General features: G+C 41.6%; 1 protein-coding gene across 5 annotated transcripts in view; it reads right to left on the bottom strand.

The window, feature by feature from the left end:
• ENOX1 (ecto-NOX disulfide-thiol exchanger 1) overlaps positions 1–16,134 on the bottom strand; it is a 511,619-nt gene that overhangs the window by 190,575 nt on the left and 304,910 nt on the right. For all 5 annotated transcript variants that reach the window (XM_019749803.2, XM_074329326.1, XM_074329327.1 and 2 more), the window contains 2 exons: positions 2,737–2,877; positions 1,740–1,877 (listed from right to left, as the gene is read on the bottom strand). In XM_019749803.2, the coding sequence (XP_019605362.1) occupies positions 1,740–1,877; positions 2,737–2,877 (279 nt within the window). The remainder of the gene's footprint in view (positions 1–1,739; positions 1,878–2,736; positions 2,878–16,134) is intronic.

Here is a 16,134-nt window from a genome sequence, read left to right as displayed (position 1 = left end):
AGGGTAAACCTTCTATAATGAGTACAGCTGTAATTCTTTTAATGGTAAGTTGGTGAGAAAATCATAAATTGGTCATGGGTAAAATGTCAGAAGACTCAAAATAATGAGCAAAAATAATTATGGAGGTGTGGCTTACTCTGGAAGTCATACAACCTTTTCGGAGAGAAGTGGCAGTTGGAGACAAGAGTAAAGTAATTTCTTCTGCATGAATATTTCAATTAGGCAGCTGGGAAAATGTGGGTAGAAAAATATCAGTGTTTACTCTCAAGTTATTAGAAGGATGTCTCGGTCTAGCTCAGCTTTAGGGAAAAGGGGTCTGGATAAACATGTGCTCAAAGCACAGAAAATGTCATTCATATACATACACATACATCCCATAGCGGACTGGTCTTCAGTTGTATGAATTTTATAACATCCTGGAGAATTTTATAAATATCCTAAGTATAATGTTTTGGAACTCAATCTTTGACTTTCCTTTTTCTGTTTCCCACTTTCCCATCTCATGTCCTCTCCCATGTTCTTTTATATTAAAGAAAGAACTGTGTATTAAAAAAAGAACTATATGTGTACATATGTATATGTACATATGTACATACACACACACAAATTATATATAATTTACTAGAGCTAGTTTAGACTTTCATATCTATGAGCAGCCATGGACAGCAAAAAAAAGAAAAAGAAAGAAAGCAAATGCTTGGTCAGCTCAGCACAAAGCATGCAGGCCTGTGGGTGTGGAACTAAGTATAGTAACTGACTGCCACCTGTCCATTGCACATTCTGGAAGAGTATGGACCATGCCTGTTTTGTTTACTGCTGGAGTCTCTGCACCAGGACAGTGTCTCAATAAATATGTGTTGAGTGTGTGAGTGAGTGAGGGAGTGAGTGAGGGAGTGAATATTGCAAATCCAATTATCTTTCCAGACAGCTCAAGTCCCACTGCCTAACATCTTCCCTCAGAGCGCCAGTAATCGATCCTTCTGGAAATTACTACATCGCTAGCCTGAACGACTACTGAACACCTGATTCTACACATTATCTTTATTACTGGTTGTTTGCTGCTGTGTTTTTCCATTTAGAGAGACACGCTCCTCAAGGACACTTAACATATGTATTTTATTTCCCAAAGCTCTTGTTACAGGGCACACGGCAAATCTCAATAAACATGCATGCAATTAAATGATGACCTCCTACTCTGTGACATTTCTAAACATTTTCCCTATTGTACACGTTGTATGAGGATTCCAAAGCGTGGTGGAAAGAAAAGGTGGAATTAAGTGTCAGTTGAGCTGGATGTCTAGCTCTGCCACTTCAGTGCTGGAAAAGTCACCTAATTCTGCATCAGTGCTTTGAAAATGAGAATACTAACAAGAGCAGCAACAGTAGGTATCCACTTATGTCACAGAGAAGACGGTCGAACCAAATGGCATAATGTATGTGAAAGAGTTTTGCAAACTGCAAAGCAAATATGAGCCCTCTGTTTACCCATTTAAATTATGAAACTGACACGGCAATGCTACAGATGACAGATATTGCACATGGCTTCTTTTCTGAGAACAGCGATGGGGCAGAAGCATGAGGTGATGAGGAAAAGAATCTCGGGCACAACGTGCCAAACATGCCCCAGCCATAAATCACAGACCGTATTCAACACTTGTGTGTGGAGACGTTTCTGGGCACCTGTCACCCACACCCTTTGACAGGGCTGCAAGCATCTTCAGACCCATGAGAACGCTTACCAGACACGAGCTGCTGCCCAGGCAACCCCACGGGAACCATGCCCAAATTGTTCATGGCGGTGGCCCAGGCTGTGGGATCTGTCACGGACATGTTGAGCCGGGTTGTGTCCATCGCTATACTCCCCAAACCATCGGCGGCTGCAGGAAAAACAAACAGACGACTCACAGTCAATAGACAAGGGTGTTTGTTTTAAAGGAAATCCCTGTTCTAGAAATGTGAGGCTTCATTTAGCATAGTCCCAACCCGCAATAAAATATAGCAGTATAATCTACTGCAGTGTTTTCTTCAGACATAAACATAAAGAGTGTCCAAATACATCCTGGGAGGAAACTTCCTGACAGGGAGTTTATGTTATACACAGAATGCCATGAAGGAAGTACCCTGGACAAAACAGATGCAGCGCTTAATCCTCCCAGTGAAACGGGAGTTTAGTTCCAAGACAGAGAGGGAAAGCAGGAATACTCTCCTTGTAAAACAAGTCAATTGGCTTAGCAGACCAAGAATAAATAAATTCATCTGTTTCTGAGTACAATTCTGGAGCAGGCCTACCTTTTAACTCTTGACTAGAATCTCTAAAATAGTTGTCAAGTCATGAAACTGGTCCTGACTGAATTTACGAAGTGTTACCTTGCAACAGATTCCCTCCTTTACAAACTCTTTCCATCCTTACGTTAAGGAAATGCAGGTGTCTGCCTAAAGTGACTTTTCTAAAATAGTTCTTATATGCACAGACTTTCGTCAAAACAAAATACATAAATGATATTAAAAACGAATAGTACAGAGCCAACACACACACACAGACACCCCTCCCCCACACACACACACAGCAAAAAATGTCCAACCTGACTTACTGCTCTTTGACATTCCGCTGTTCCCCAGTTTGGTTTCTTTAAGGATCCCAGGCTTTGGATTCAAACGCATACTGTCATGGCTAGGCACGCTTTCCCACTAAGAACTCAAAATGACTCATGTCCTGGGCTGGCCACCAACATTTACCTGCAGCCATAATCTGAGGAAGGTGCTGGGGACACTGGGTGATGCTGTCAACGCCACCTGCATCTACTATTGAATTACGAGCATCCTGGGGCTCAGGAGCCAGAAGGCTGAGTGTACCGTTCCCACGGAGGTCATCCGACTCTGGAAAAGGGAAAGGAGCGTGGTGAAAAACCGTAACAGTAAACTGAGGGTGTCTTCAAGGAGGGGACAGCTGTCTATTTAAAAACAAACAGCGAAGAACAACATTCAGTGCCAGGCGCCGCGGGGCTCTGCATCCTGTGTCTCAGTGCAGCGTCCTGGCTGCAGGGCCCCCTGAGATGGTGGGTCAGCTCCTCACTCACCCAGCGCCCAGCAGGCTGAAAGCACAGCCCATTTGTCAGAGCAGCTGGGCCCTGGCCTTCTGCAGAAGAGACTTCACTGGGGCTTATCAGTCCCTGCACAGCCTATCATCCACACACTACACACCAACGCAGGCTCAGGGCTAAGCTTGATGTTTTTAAAGTTAAAAAATTAATTGATGTTGTTATTTTGGAAGATGGTCGATGGTGAAATGTATTCAGAGAGGGATGAAAAGTAGAGAAGAGGAAGAAAAAGCAAGAATCTATGCACCATGAGGCTGGGAAAGGCGTGTACCCAAACTACAATAGTCGGGGAAGGCAAAGGGAAAGAATGGTTTGCTGCTCATAAATGAAGATCTAGAGGGTGTTGGGGCAGCAAAGAAAAAGCGTTTGGTAGATTTTTTTCTTCTTTTTTTTTCAGTTCTATGGAATGATAAATTGAACTGGCCACGATTCTCCCTAGAATTGCACAGCATATATAGATGGTGCCAAAAAAATGTGTATACATTTTAAGAAAGGAAAGAACTATTAAAATTGTTATACTCATTACATACCAATAACAAAAGATGAATACAAGTCACATTTGACTTCTGCAATTATAAGAAATGGTCAAAGTGGTTCCCATCAGCGTCCAGACACCACTTCTGATTACGGCGAACTACTGCTTAAACAATGCTGACCAAAGTGTCCACTTGTATACGTTTTTTGGCACTCCCCCCCCCTGTACATACACATTTTAAGAGATGTTATCTATGTATTACTTTTCAAAGTTGAATTGAATTATGGTAGTGATGTGTAGTATGAATTTGCTCAAAAAATGGCATTGATCAAATGAATGCTAGCGTCATTCATTGTATTACAATTTTAATATAGTTTTTTTCCTTTCTTAAAATGTGTATACTTTTCTTTGGCACCATATATATATGACTTTTCAAAGCACATTTCTACCAAAAACAAGTAACAAACATTAAATAAAGTTGCAAAGGGTCCCTCCACATCACACTATTTATAAAATGCTATGCCTTCTCTCCATCCTTAAAAAAATGCAAAAACGTAACATTCATACATACACATTTTAGGTACACTTCATCAGTTCAAAACTGGAAGGTAAAATATACCACGCTTAGGTAGGTGATCTGAGAAGTCTGTCTTTTAAGTAGATGTGATGTAACAACTGAATATAAATATTTGTTTTTATTTAGGTATAAATTTAGAAATTTTTCTAAGCCATGTTTCTGTTTATGGATAGTTTAGAATTAGGTGTAATGGTCTGTTTGTCAGTGTATCTAGCAGAAAGTTTGGCCCTTTTATAGTACACTCTTTTAGTTCTTTGATTCTTAGGTGCGAGAATCAGTAACCCTTTGAGCACTGTACTGTCAAAGAAAAAGATATCGCCAGTTGAGTGTAAGGTTAATTCAAATGGAAGCTCAGGTTTCAATATTTCAAGGACCGGTAGACAATGAGCAAACTGCTTCCACGGTCCCTACAAATCCCTTGCCCTCTGTGGGAGGGGCTCATGGGACAGTGGGGAATGTTTTCCAATAGTCTGACAGGAAGAGGAAACTTCATCATACAGGAGTGAATGATTCCAACTTTGGGAGCACACTGTACTCAGGACGAAGATTTTATACCTTGCAGTTAAACTCTACCACCCAAATGAAGTCAGAACTTGCTTATCGTGCATCAATTATCTCCGGGAATGGATACCGTCAGACAAAGGGATCCTCCCCATATGAAACAAACTCAGTAACATAAATATGTAGCTAACCTAAATATCTGCCCTTTAGCTAGCCACACACCAGCAATATTTCTGTGATGGGACAGTGAAGCACTTTCTATCTCTCAGCCTCTAACCACTGAGAACACCCAAGTAGAGTGAGTCTGGAAAGTGTTCATTCTTTTGCTCAAATTGCCCTGTGGTAGAGTCCTTTCAGATCATCGCAAGGTCACTATTTGTCTTACTTACTCCCCAAATGAAGTTTAGTTGTCTGGCTTCCTTGTAGTGCAGGTTCTACCCAGATGGGAAATAATTACAACTCTTTGTCTGTCCAGTGAGTCTGCAGTTCTGGAACATTCTACCAGAGAACATCCCTTTACTGTGTAGGCCTCATGACTTGTGTCTGACTGGCCTTGTTTCACCTTGCCTTGTGCTACAGTGTTGTAGGGATGGTGTGAGCTCTCCTTGGCCCGGTAACTACCTGTTGCAGTGGGAGTTTTCACCTTAGAGATTATGGTCTACAAAGGGGCATCGAGTGTGCTGAAGGCCCATTACCTCTACCCACATTTTTCATGCTCATCTTAATAAACCTCTATTATATTTCATTAAAAAGAATGCACCACTTTGCTTGTAAGGTGTGGTTTGTAAACCTGACTTATCCCCTAATGAGATGTTGTGACTTTCAATTTCTTATACCTCTTGAAACTCCCAATCCAATGGTTTCAATGACACACAACTTCTTGTGGCTACCATTTCCCTAGAATGGTGACTCTAAAGTAAGTTCTATCGTATCTTAGGCATTTCCAATAGTCTCAAGGATGCCACCCAGCTCTTTAAAAAACTGAAATTGAGTTGATCACTTGGCTTGGAAGAAAGGCAGTATTTTAAAATAATTACTACCTAGTAATTTATGAAGAGTTGCAAGAGCTATTTTTATTTTCCCCTAACATCTATTGTTTCTATTGAATACCTGCCTCTTCAGATGATTCCAGATCCTAATGCCTAATTTATCATTCAAATCAATTTGTCTGCCTTAGTTTTCTTATTTCTAAACTACAGAAAAATTAATATTCTTAATGACATTTATTCACACACAGAGATGTGGGTAGTTAAAAATTATAGCTAATAAAGCACTTGGAATTGTGGTGTAAATAATAATTACTATTTTATTTGGAAGTGTGCTGTTCCCATTAAGGTACCCTGGGATCTTTGTATTCTGCTGGATGATTATGTAATTAATTCTAAAACAGTAACACTTGATATTTCTACAAGTAAGTGTTGCCCTAGTTTTCTGTGCCACACCTAAATTGTAGCAGAATATTTCTTCATTTTCCACAATTCCTTTATAAAATAACATACTATAATTTAAAAGATGTATGAATTGTTCTAAGTTTTTTCTGCCTATGCAACTACAAAAGCTTTCAAGAAATTCATGACCAATTGTGAGATTAGCAGTTTCCATTCATAACTTTTAGTGAGTTAAGACCATCAGTCAGCTGTGCAAGATGCCAAGATAACAGTACAGCTTTGTCCAGGGTTCATCTGAAATTTAACCTGTTCTTTGTTAAGGTACAAAACTTCACACCCAACTTTATAACTGTTCAACAAGATCTATTTATGCTCAGGATTTCATTGAGCTATGGCAATGAGGTAAGTAGTTTTTGAAACTCACCAAGTCTATAAAAACACTATTTGGCCTTAAAAAAAAAAAAAAAAAAAAAAAAGGCACAGGCTTCTCCCACTTTTAACAACACAAGTTTTTGTAACTCTGGTCAACTTTTACAGTCACACATACACACACACAGAATAATAAAAACCCATTGGTAACTGTCCACAAAACATAGATTCCTATTAAAGGGGGTAGAGATGAGTTTAAATATTGAGAATTCTTTTTCTTAAAGAATGGTTTTGTTTAATGTAGGGCCTTAGGTCCATTAGGTTCATACCTACTGCAGCGGAAAAATAATTATAGTGAGAAAACCAGATTTATTAATGCCTTGTTAAGAGTTGATTCCAAAGGAAATTTATTTAATATGACATCTGAAACTTTCTTATTTTATGAAAATTATTCATTAGCATTATCATGGTTTATATGTACAGTAAAAAAGAAAAATGTATTTCCATTCAAGGTTCTACTTTCTTCTTTTATCACTAAGAAAAAAATCTCACTTTGGTTTTCATATAATCAGTAGGATACTTTCTTGAGGTTTTGAAAATGTTCCATAGTTTCAAACAATACAGAATATTGTTAAATACATGTTATTACTTATGTATTAACTCCATAATTGTTAAGCAACTGTATATGAATAATAACTGGGACATTTCTGCTTCCTGTAATGTTAAACTAAGTAATTCAGACCGACACTCCCCCTGAAGAACAACTAGAAAAGCTTAAGGTCTTTCACCAGTTTTATAAAGTTTTCGCTATTACCTCTTCAGACACAAAAGGATCCCAAAGGACATACTCTAATTACTGTAGAGGATTACTGAACAGGTTTCTAAGGAGAATGGGCCCTGGTGAGTGTTGCATCTTTTGTTTTTCTGATCTAGGAGATAAGGGGAATGTGCAAGTTTCGAGGCAGAGTGGAATTGCTCTGCTAAATGTGGTACAAGAGGGTACCATGGATTAGTGCTTTGAGGAAAAAGAAAGAAAGAAAGAGAGCGGGAGGAAGGGAAGAAGGGAGGGAGGGAGGGAGGGAGGGAGGGAGAAAGAAAGAGGTCTTTAATTGCCACCCAAGGGAAAGGGGACATCAGAGAAGGTAAGTGACTAAGGCAGATGTTCAGTGGTCCACTGGAGAGCACAGTGCAAATACTTCTCCAGGCGCCTCTCAGAAATGCCAGTGAAATCTACATCGGTCCTGAATTCTTTGATAGGAGCAATTTTGGGGTGGGGGGAAGGCTTTAGAGAAGAGGGCTTGAAGAGGATCAGGAAGAGGCAGCCGACAATGATTACCTAAGGTGCTCCATCATAAAGCATGACAGGGTTTTCCAGTCTGTTACATACAGTCATGTGTCGCATTACGGTTTCGTCAATGGCAGGGCGCAATGTGACAGCGGTACACCTTACAGCCTAGGTGTGTAGCGGACTGTGCCTTCTAGGTTTGTGTAAGTGCATGCTCTCATGTTCTCACAGTGACGAACCTGCCTAATGACGCCCTCTCACAACACGTCTCCGTCGGTCACCAGAGCATGACTACATGCTGGATGTCGGTTATTAATGATATAAATCTCCTGATGAGTGGGAAATAAAAGAATTGAGGTTTTGAAGAAGAGATTTAGATTAAGTGAGATTTTATGAGGAATTAGATTTTACAGGAAATTTTTGATGAGAGAATTGTACAGTAGGAATATTAGATCAAATAAAGCTAAAGAGATCTTTCTCAGTGATAGAAACATCACCTTTTCAAAACGGTATGAGCAGAGGCTAGAACTGAGCAAAGATCAATTCAGTCAGGGCTGAACCTGATAACACTTTTTATCAAAGCCATGAAATCAAAAGGCCTTCTTTCATTCCTGACCTGTTCCTCACATATTTATACAATCACTCAACTCTTTTAAAAAATGTCATGAATTGACCTACAGCAGAGTGCAGCACACCTGGGGAGAGGTGGTATTCCGTTCTGTGGAGTTTTTAGTTTATCCTTTAAAGCAAGAACACAAAGGGGCTATGTGCTCCCTCTGTGCTCCCGTGGCACTCTGGGCCTTTCTCCATACCAGTGTTTGTACCATCATGTTCTAATTGGTTGTTTACATCTATGTCCCTAATAAACAAGCATAGAATGATTAAGGAAACTAGTTATCTTTGCATACCCTGCTCCTAGCAAGCACAGTACCTGTCCTCACCTCTCTCTCTATATATACACATATTAGAGGTCTGACAATAAAGTTTGTGAACTTGTTGCAACGACGCTGCTAACGCTTTTTGATATCAGAGGGATTATTCACTATGGACTTGTACCAACTGGATAAACAGTTAACCAAGTTTACTATTTGGGAGTGCTGAAAAGGCTGCGTGAAAAAGTTAGATGACCTGACTTTTTGCCAACAATTCATGGCTCTTGCATCACAACGCACCAGCTCACAGGGCGCTGTCTGCGAGGGAGTTTTTAGCCAGTAAACAAATAACTGTGTTGGAACACCCTCCCTACTCACCTGATCTGGCCCCCCCAATGGCTTCTTTCTTTACCTGAAGATAAAGGAAATATTGAAAGGAAGACCCTTTGATGACATTCAGGACATCAAGGGTAATATGACGACAGCTCTGATGGCCATTCCAGAAAGAGTTCCCAAATTGCTTTGAAGGGTGGACTAGGTGTTGGTGTCAGTGCATAGCTTCCCAAGGGGTGTACTTTGAAGGTGACTGTGGTGATATTTGGCAATGAGGTACGTAGCACTTTTTAAAGGATGAGTTCATGAACTTAATTATCCGACCTTGTGTGTGTGTGTGTGTGTATATATATATATATATATGTGTGTGTGTGTGTGTTTATAACTTTATATCATATATTTAAAATCATATACACATTACATACACACACACACACACACAAACACATGCACACATTTTTCAAATGAATTCAGGCATAGAAGGAAGGAAGAAAAGTAAAAAGGAAAATAACAGGGAAAGAAGTAACAAAGTTACAAAGGGATGCACTTCATCTCCAGGGTTCAATCCCAAAGGTTGGAGATTTGAAAACTAAAGAACACAAAAGGGTAAATTGCTGTTGGAAACTAGAATACAGATGAATTTTAAATGTCAAAGAAAGAGAATTAAAAAAAAAAAAAAGTTAAGATCTTTCCAGATAAACTTTTGGTGCACTTGACAAGTCATTCTCCAAGACCTATGCTCCCACAATTCCCTGGCAGCCAATGAAGGGTCATAAGCCGGTTACTGTGATGTTCTCCTTTTGTGAGATTTTCTGCAGCTGCTCTTTGAATGAGCCGAAATCTATAAATAACGGAATCTCCAGAGCCATTAAGAATGCATTAGTGTAACAAAGGCATATATGTACAGTGCTAAGGAATTGAAATCATCAGGAGAAAGGAAAAGTATCAATTGGCATGCATCTCAGAAGATCAAAAGCAGATCTGGCCGTTTCTCAAACACAAAATGCCATTGAGGATCTGTGATTATATCCTCCATTTTTCCACTTTGTCAGGCAGACAATTTTAAACTACAAATTATTATTCTTCCATCTTAGGGAGAAAATGGTTACTGAATGAATGATAAGGTTTCACCCACGACATGTCTGCCTTCGAAGAACTCAACATTGAGAGAGAGAAAGAGAAAGAGAGAAAATGAGAGAGAACCAGAAGGTCTCCCTCTGAAATCATGCAATTGAACAAAATAACCAAATTTGCCAGAATGACTACTCGACCAGGATAGTAGATAAAGACAATTATCCTTTGACATCTTCTATATATATGTATAGAAACTACAGTGGTAAAATTATTTTGTTTTCAAGAAACCTTTGCTTTAAAAAAATTGCACTTTATATTTCTAAACTGAACATAATAATAAAAGAGGAAGACTGAGATCTTAGGGATAAAGTATTTCTCTTTCCATTAAAAACAGAAAAGAAAATAGGACTAAATGCTACTTTGATAATATGTAATTTCAAAGTCTTTGTATAGACAAGATTTAAAATATAGGACCTTCCACACTTAAGACTATTTCAGATTTTCTGCAGACTATATTCCACTTGAAACTGTTTGTGAAATATATAATGGGGCCACCTCATTTCTCTCATTAATGGCTCTCTCTCCAGCACACACAGGATATGTGGTCTTATGTTATCTTCTACATCCCAAAATACACCTACCATAAGAAAAGTCACCATTGCTGACTGCTGGTGACTGAGTAATTCCGCAGACATAATCCTGGGTCCTTTAAAACCAGAAGAGTCTCACTTTCAGCAAAGTTTTTTCTAAGTCTGTGATGATTCAGGAGAAACACCGAGGGTCACAGAACATTAAGGTTCAAACCCGAGAGTACATCCACTCCCACTTCTGGAAGATACAGAAATCCCCGAAATGTTTCTGACAGACAACAGTTTCAAAATAGGCTAACAGTTCACAAACTCTGCCTTCAGCTGAGACCTTGCCTAGAAAGTAAGAGATTTGAGCTTGGCCCTTGAATCCTACTTCTGTAGTGATGGGTGGCCTTGGGAAAGGGACTTTCTATCCCCTGAAAAGCGATATTGAGGGATGACTGCCAACTAAGTAAGTCACAGACGAGTAAACAAGGACATAGCAAAGAGTTTCTGCTTCCTCTCAACCACGTTTTTTCTGTTTGCGTTCTCTGTTCTCTTCACATTCCCGTTCAGAACAGTTTATAGAATGGACCATGGACACAGAATGCTGTAGTTACATAAAATCTCCACTTGAAATGGCGAACCTATGGGCTGCTGAGAAACAGCAGCAAAGACACCAGGGGAAAGAGTCCTTTCGAACCAGAGGGCAGCCTCTGAAAGAGACTTAGGTGGATTTCAGGCTTCAAGACACAGCCCTCCAGGCAGGTGACATCTATCAACCATGGTCACCACCCGAAATCAAAGAACACTTTTGTCTGCACGCATAGTGTAGAAAGGCCTAACGGTCACACAATGGTCTTTTGGGCCACTTATACCAGAAAGCAATTTCTGTAAATGTTATTATCTTCTTCTATAAGGGAAGGCAGACAAAATATAACTATAATTTGTGCTGTTCTGTGCTCTGTTTTTTCATTATGTACTCATTTTACACCTTGACCCAACCATGGAAAACATATTAAGCTACAAAGTGGAACATTTTAATTGCAGTGGGTGAATAACTGACCCTTAAATGGCTGCGAGCGCTGGTAAATGAGTTATCTATTTTCCAAAAAGCCCTGATTAGAGCTCTTAACTCTATGGAAATCTACCTGCGATAAAACCCAGACCAGACCACGACCAGCCTGAGCCAGCTGCTCATCCTGTAACATTTCTCCTAGTGGGGTCACCGAGCACATGTTAGTTACTCTTTAAACTAATGTGCTCTTAATGATGCCATTGCGACATGATGAATAAAGCATTAGCTCCGTGGTCAGGATTGTCCAGGAGTTACAGACTTAGCAGGACCCCCCACCTCCAATGTGTTGCCCTGGGCTAGAGACCGTGTTTTCTCTTTGTCTACATGATCACTCACAGCCCTTGCTTATGCTCGGTAACCAGAGGGCAGGACAGTGGGGGCTTGGGCTCCCTGGGAGGGTCCTTTTCACTCCGTGGGAACTCACAGATGGTGTGGTTTCCCAAGGCAGGTGGGCTAGTTGGGGGAGGGATACTGGGGCACGAGGGCCTGATGCAGAAGCATGTGTGGTAACATATCCACTTGGAAAGCTCAAGGCTGGCAGGGAACACTCTGAGGAAAAGTGTCACACCCTTGGTGTCACTGGCTGTGCTCAGCGAGATTCAAGTGGAGGTGCTCAGACAAGAGGAATGCATGTGGGCCCAAAGGCTCATGAGGCTGGCGGCGGGCGGAGAGGCCCAGCAAGGTGGTTCCAGCCTCTAGGGACAGTTGTGATTCAGAAGCTCCTAGGGAGGCTGCCTCAGTTCTTTCTTGGTGAAGGTCTTTCAGTTCTAGCAGCTTTGGAGGGCAGGGGATACCATCAGAAATCACTGCAGGCAGTGATCTCAGCAAGGCCTTGATAACACACAGAAACCCTCCATGGACATTCCTGCCCCTAAAGTGGGGGTGCGAGGACTGCTGATGGTAAGGTTCCCCCGTGGGGAAACGGTCGAAGGTCACTGTAAACATTGCTGCCTCAGCTACGATTCCTTCTCTACTCCTCTCTGTTTTGGTTACGATTTCCCTAAGGAGGTGCAAATGGGCTGCCCTCCCCACCATCTTCTCCCATCTTAACTGGTTCTCAGTTCAATACAATACTTGCTTCTTAAGAATGTCACACAGAAATCTTCCCATCTGAGGGAATGGTATTTGGAGAACTAAGCCCCTCAGATAGAACCTCTTCCCCTAGTCCAGTCTTCCAGGTCAAGAACCCAACTGCCCCTGGGAAAGTACCCTGTTTTCCTAATTATGGTTGTGTCATCAATTAGACCCATAATACAATAATGTTGGAGCGCTGAAAATGTGGTGTCAACGCATAACCACAACATGAATTGTCCAAAACTAATCATGATTTAACGAAACACCTATACATTTTATACTATGACAACTCTGATTATCAAATTTAATATTCATTATCGACATCATTCTAGTTGGAAACCATTTGTCAGTGGGGTTTTCTCACTTTGTCAAAAATTCCTGACTGCACAATTATGGAGAAATCAGAGCTGGTTTTAAATGAATGGAGTAACTTGTAGGCAAACAATTTCATAAGCAGAATTATAAAAGTCCTATGCAAATGTCCTTTAGACAAAATTACATAGAATGTCAGATGTGAGTGTGTTTCACATGTGTGATGTGATTGGGATGAGGCCTTCTCCAGGAAAGCTGCTGCTGCCTGGAGCCTACCAGGCTTTCGATGGCTGTTCTGAGGCTCTGTCGGCATCTTCCCTGCCCACTACAGGGGAGATAAACAAAGCTGTATTTTCCTTCAAAATCACCAAACTCAGTTCAGGATCAAATGCCACCCTCAGTTATTTATTCACAGACTGCTTACATATTATCAGAGGAAGGCAGAAGAAACAGCCAACACTGACCCTAAAGAACAGAGATATGAAAGAAAAACATCTGGCCCACGGTACTGAATGTAATCTCATGTTAGCTTATTGTAATCGTATTTATTTATGGTTTCATTCTTTATAAAAAAATTGTGCTGAGTGTGCTTTGTGGGAAATACAGTAGATCGCCATTGCTACGATGGTTTACTATTTTCACAGCTAGATGGCTTAAGCCCAACCTCAGCAAATATTTCAAAGAATTCTCACTAGCATTATCATATTCCTTCCTTTCTAGTCTTAATGAACGAGAACTTCTGCTCTTCAAGTCCTCTAATGTTCTCACTCTTGTGCAATTCTAAATTTTATGGTTTATTATGAGATACCGGTTGTTATAAAATAGTGACTAAGACCATATCCGACAACTAGTGGTTAAACAGCGCAGTATAGGAGGTGATGGCGTCTGAGAAGGGCAGTGGCTGTCCACTCCCATGGTCGCCTGGCATTGGACAGCGATGCAACTAGGATGGTGACTATTACTGTCACAATGAAGTACACACGTGTCCCTGTACTCATCTACATATCAACCTGACACAGTCTCCACAACACGAATAGCTTTACTAACAAGCTCCCAACAAGGCAGACGTAACAATGAGACACACGATCCACCGAAACGCCCCACAGACGCCCCACAGAGCGACCTTCCAGACGTCCCACAGAGCGAGCTCTCCTCTCCCAGATGCTCACTCCGTTACCAAATGCTTACCATCTTCATTCTGACAGACTCCCCAACTCTTGCTTCCATTCCTAACTGCTGGCAAATTCAAAGGTCTTTGTTTTCTAGTAGTGACATTTGCATGGAAAGGCAGTGATACTGATCCTTTGGATTTGAGAATAAACATCAATGTACACTGGGTAGATGGAAACTAATATTCTTGTAAGGATGTTTTAATTTCAAAAGGTATTATTACTAACACCAATGCTTGTCATGAGTTAAAAAAGCTGAAGTCTTAATAAAGTAAAAGGAGGCTATCATCCCCTCACCCCTCCACCAGAGGCACCCACAGGGAACGCGGCTTACTAGCTAACAGTCCCCCATCTCTGATCTCATGAAAACCCACAACAACCTATGAGACAGATGTCATTAGCGACTTTTTACAGATGAACAAAACCGATGATTCAGAAAGTTAAGACTGTAAGCGGTGTCAAAGGAGTAGTAGCTTGGGGCGGGGGGTTATCACTTTGTGAGGGGTGTAAATGTCTAACTATCACATTGTTTGGTACACCTGACACTAATTTAAAAAGTTAAGACTTTGGATCATTTACTCAAGGTCCCAAAGCTAGTGTAGGGCAGGGTCCAGGGTTCCATTTGTCTCAGCCTGGACCCCTGCTGATCTAGATTTGGGGAACTGAGGTTGTCTCCCACAAAGAGCCAGATGAGGTCCTTGTTGCTTTGACCCCTCTAAAGACTGAGGAGTCTGGCGTAAAAGGGCGAGCTCCATCCCGGGGAGATGCATTCACTCAACAGACCTCTGCTGAATACTTTCTATGCAGGTCACTGTGCTTGAGATCAGGAATATAGTGGGGAGCCGGACACAGAATCCACCTTCAAGGCGTTTGCACATTATGAGGCACTGGCAGACTTGAGCTCGCTGTGTAGCCAGCCAGGAGCCTGGCTATTAACAACAACTACTGTATTCTGGATATTTCTAGGCTTGTAGGAAGATAGGAAACTCAGTAAGATTCCTCCTTCCCCCCCAAACCCTTAGTCCCTCCCCCAAAATAAAGAAAGACAAGTGGGCTGAGACCAGAGGAGCTGCTGTGAGCAGAGAGTACACATGAAACCAGAGTACTCAGAGGGAAAATGCCAGCGTCAGCCTGTGCCAGGAGACAGCCTAGTGGCAACGTGCAGCCGTGGTCAGAGGTTCCTAGGTGATCACACCTGGAGGCCTTTGCGTGACCCTTACCCAGGCCCCAGTCAGCCATCTTAACCCCTCTACTTCAGGTCTAAAGTAGGCAAGGGAAAGAATCTGGGCAAATCAGCAGAAACCACTGCTGGAAAATATCCCAAGATTCATCCTTCACTGAGAAGCACATGTTTCTTAAAGTCAGAATACTGATTGCGCACTAGAGAAGAGGAGAGGACAAATGTGTAGTATGTCTACCTAGGATTGACCTGCAGCCTGAGAGTTTCAGTGGGTTAGGTTTTATCAGAAGATCTCACAGGCGCCTTAGCCCAAACTGGGCTGACTTTTGTCCAGATACAGATACTGAGGGCAAACCTGTGGTTGAGCTGACAGGTTGGTGTAAGCATCGGCAGCCTCAAGGACTTCCCGAGCCATTATCCCTGTGGAGACAGCTCCTGTTCGTGATCTCCAATTCACCAAACCCCACCACATTTCTGCTACCCAACAAAATACAACAGTGAGGGATAGGAGGGCAAGGTGGAAAAGCTGGTCGGTGCCATATGAATGGGATGCCTGGGAGGTAAAGTCGGGTTCCAACTCCTTTCTGCCTGCCATCATGAACAAGAGCTACAAGAGCTACAGAACGGACGAGGCAGAGGTACCGTGGAGCTCGGGAGAGCCACAAGCTGAGTAAACCAGAAATCCCAACTTCTAATCCCTATTCCAAGGGCTCACGGACATGTGGAGGTGCTGGAAGCATAAGGGTCTACTCCACTGTGTGAGGGACAAATGAATCAGCC

Source organism: Rhinolophus sinicus, linkage group LG04 (genome assembly GCF_036562045.2).
Source record: "Rhinolophus sinicus isolate RSC01 linkage group LG04, ASM3656204v1, whole genome shotgun sequence".
In the NCBI taxonomy this organism is placed as follows: domain Eukaryota; kingdom Metazoa; phylum Chordata; class Mammalia; order Chiroptera; family Rhinolophidae; genus Rhinolophus; species Rhinolophus sinicus.
Note: the sequence above shows the minus strand (reverse complement) of the source record. Positions and strands in the feature narration are given on the sequence as shown.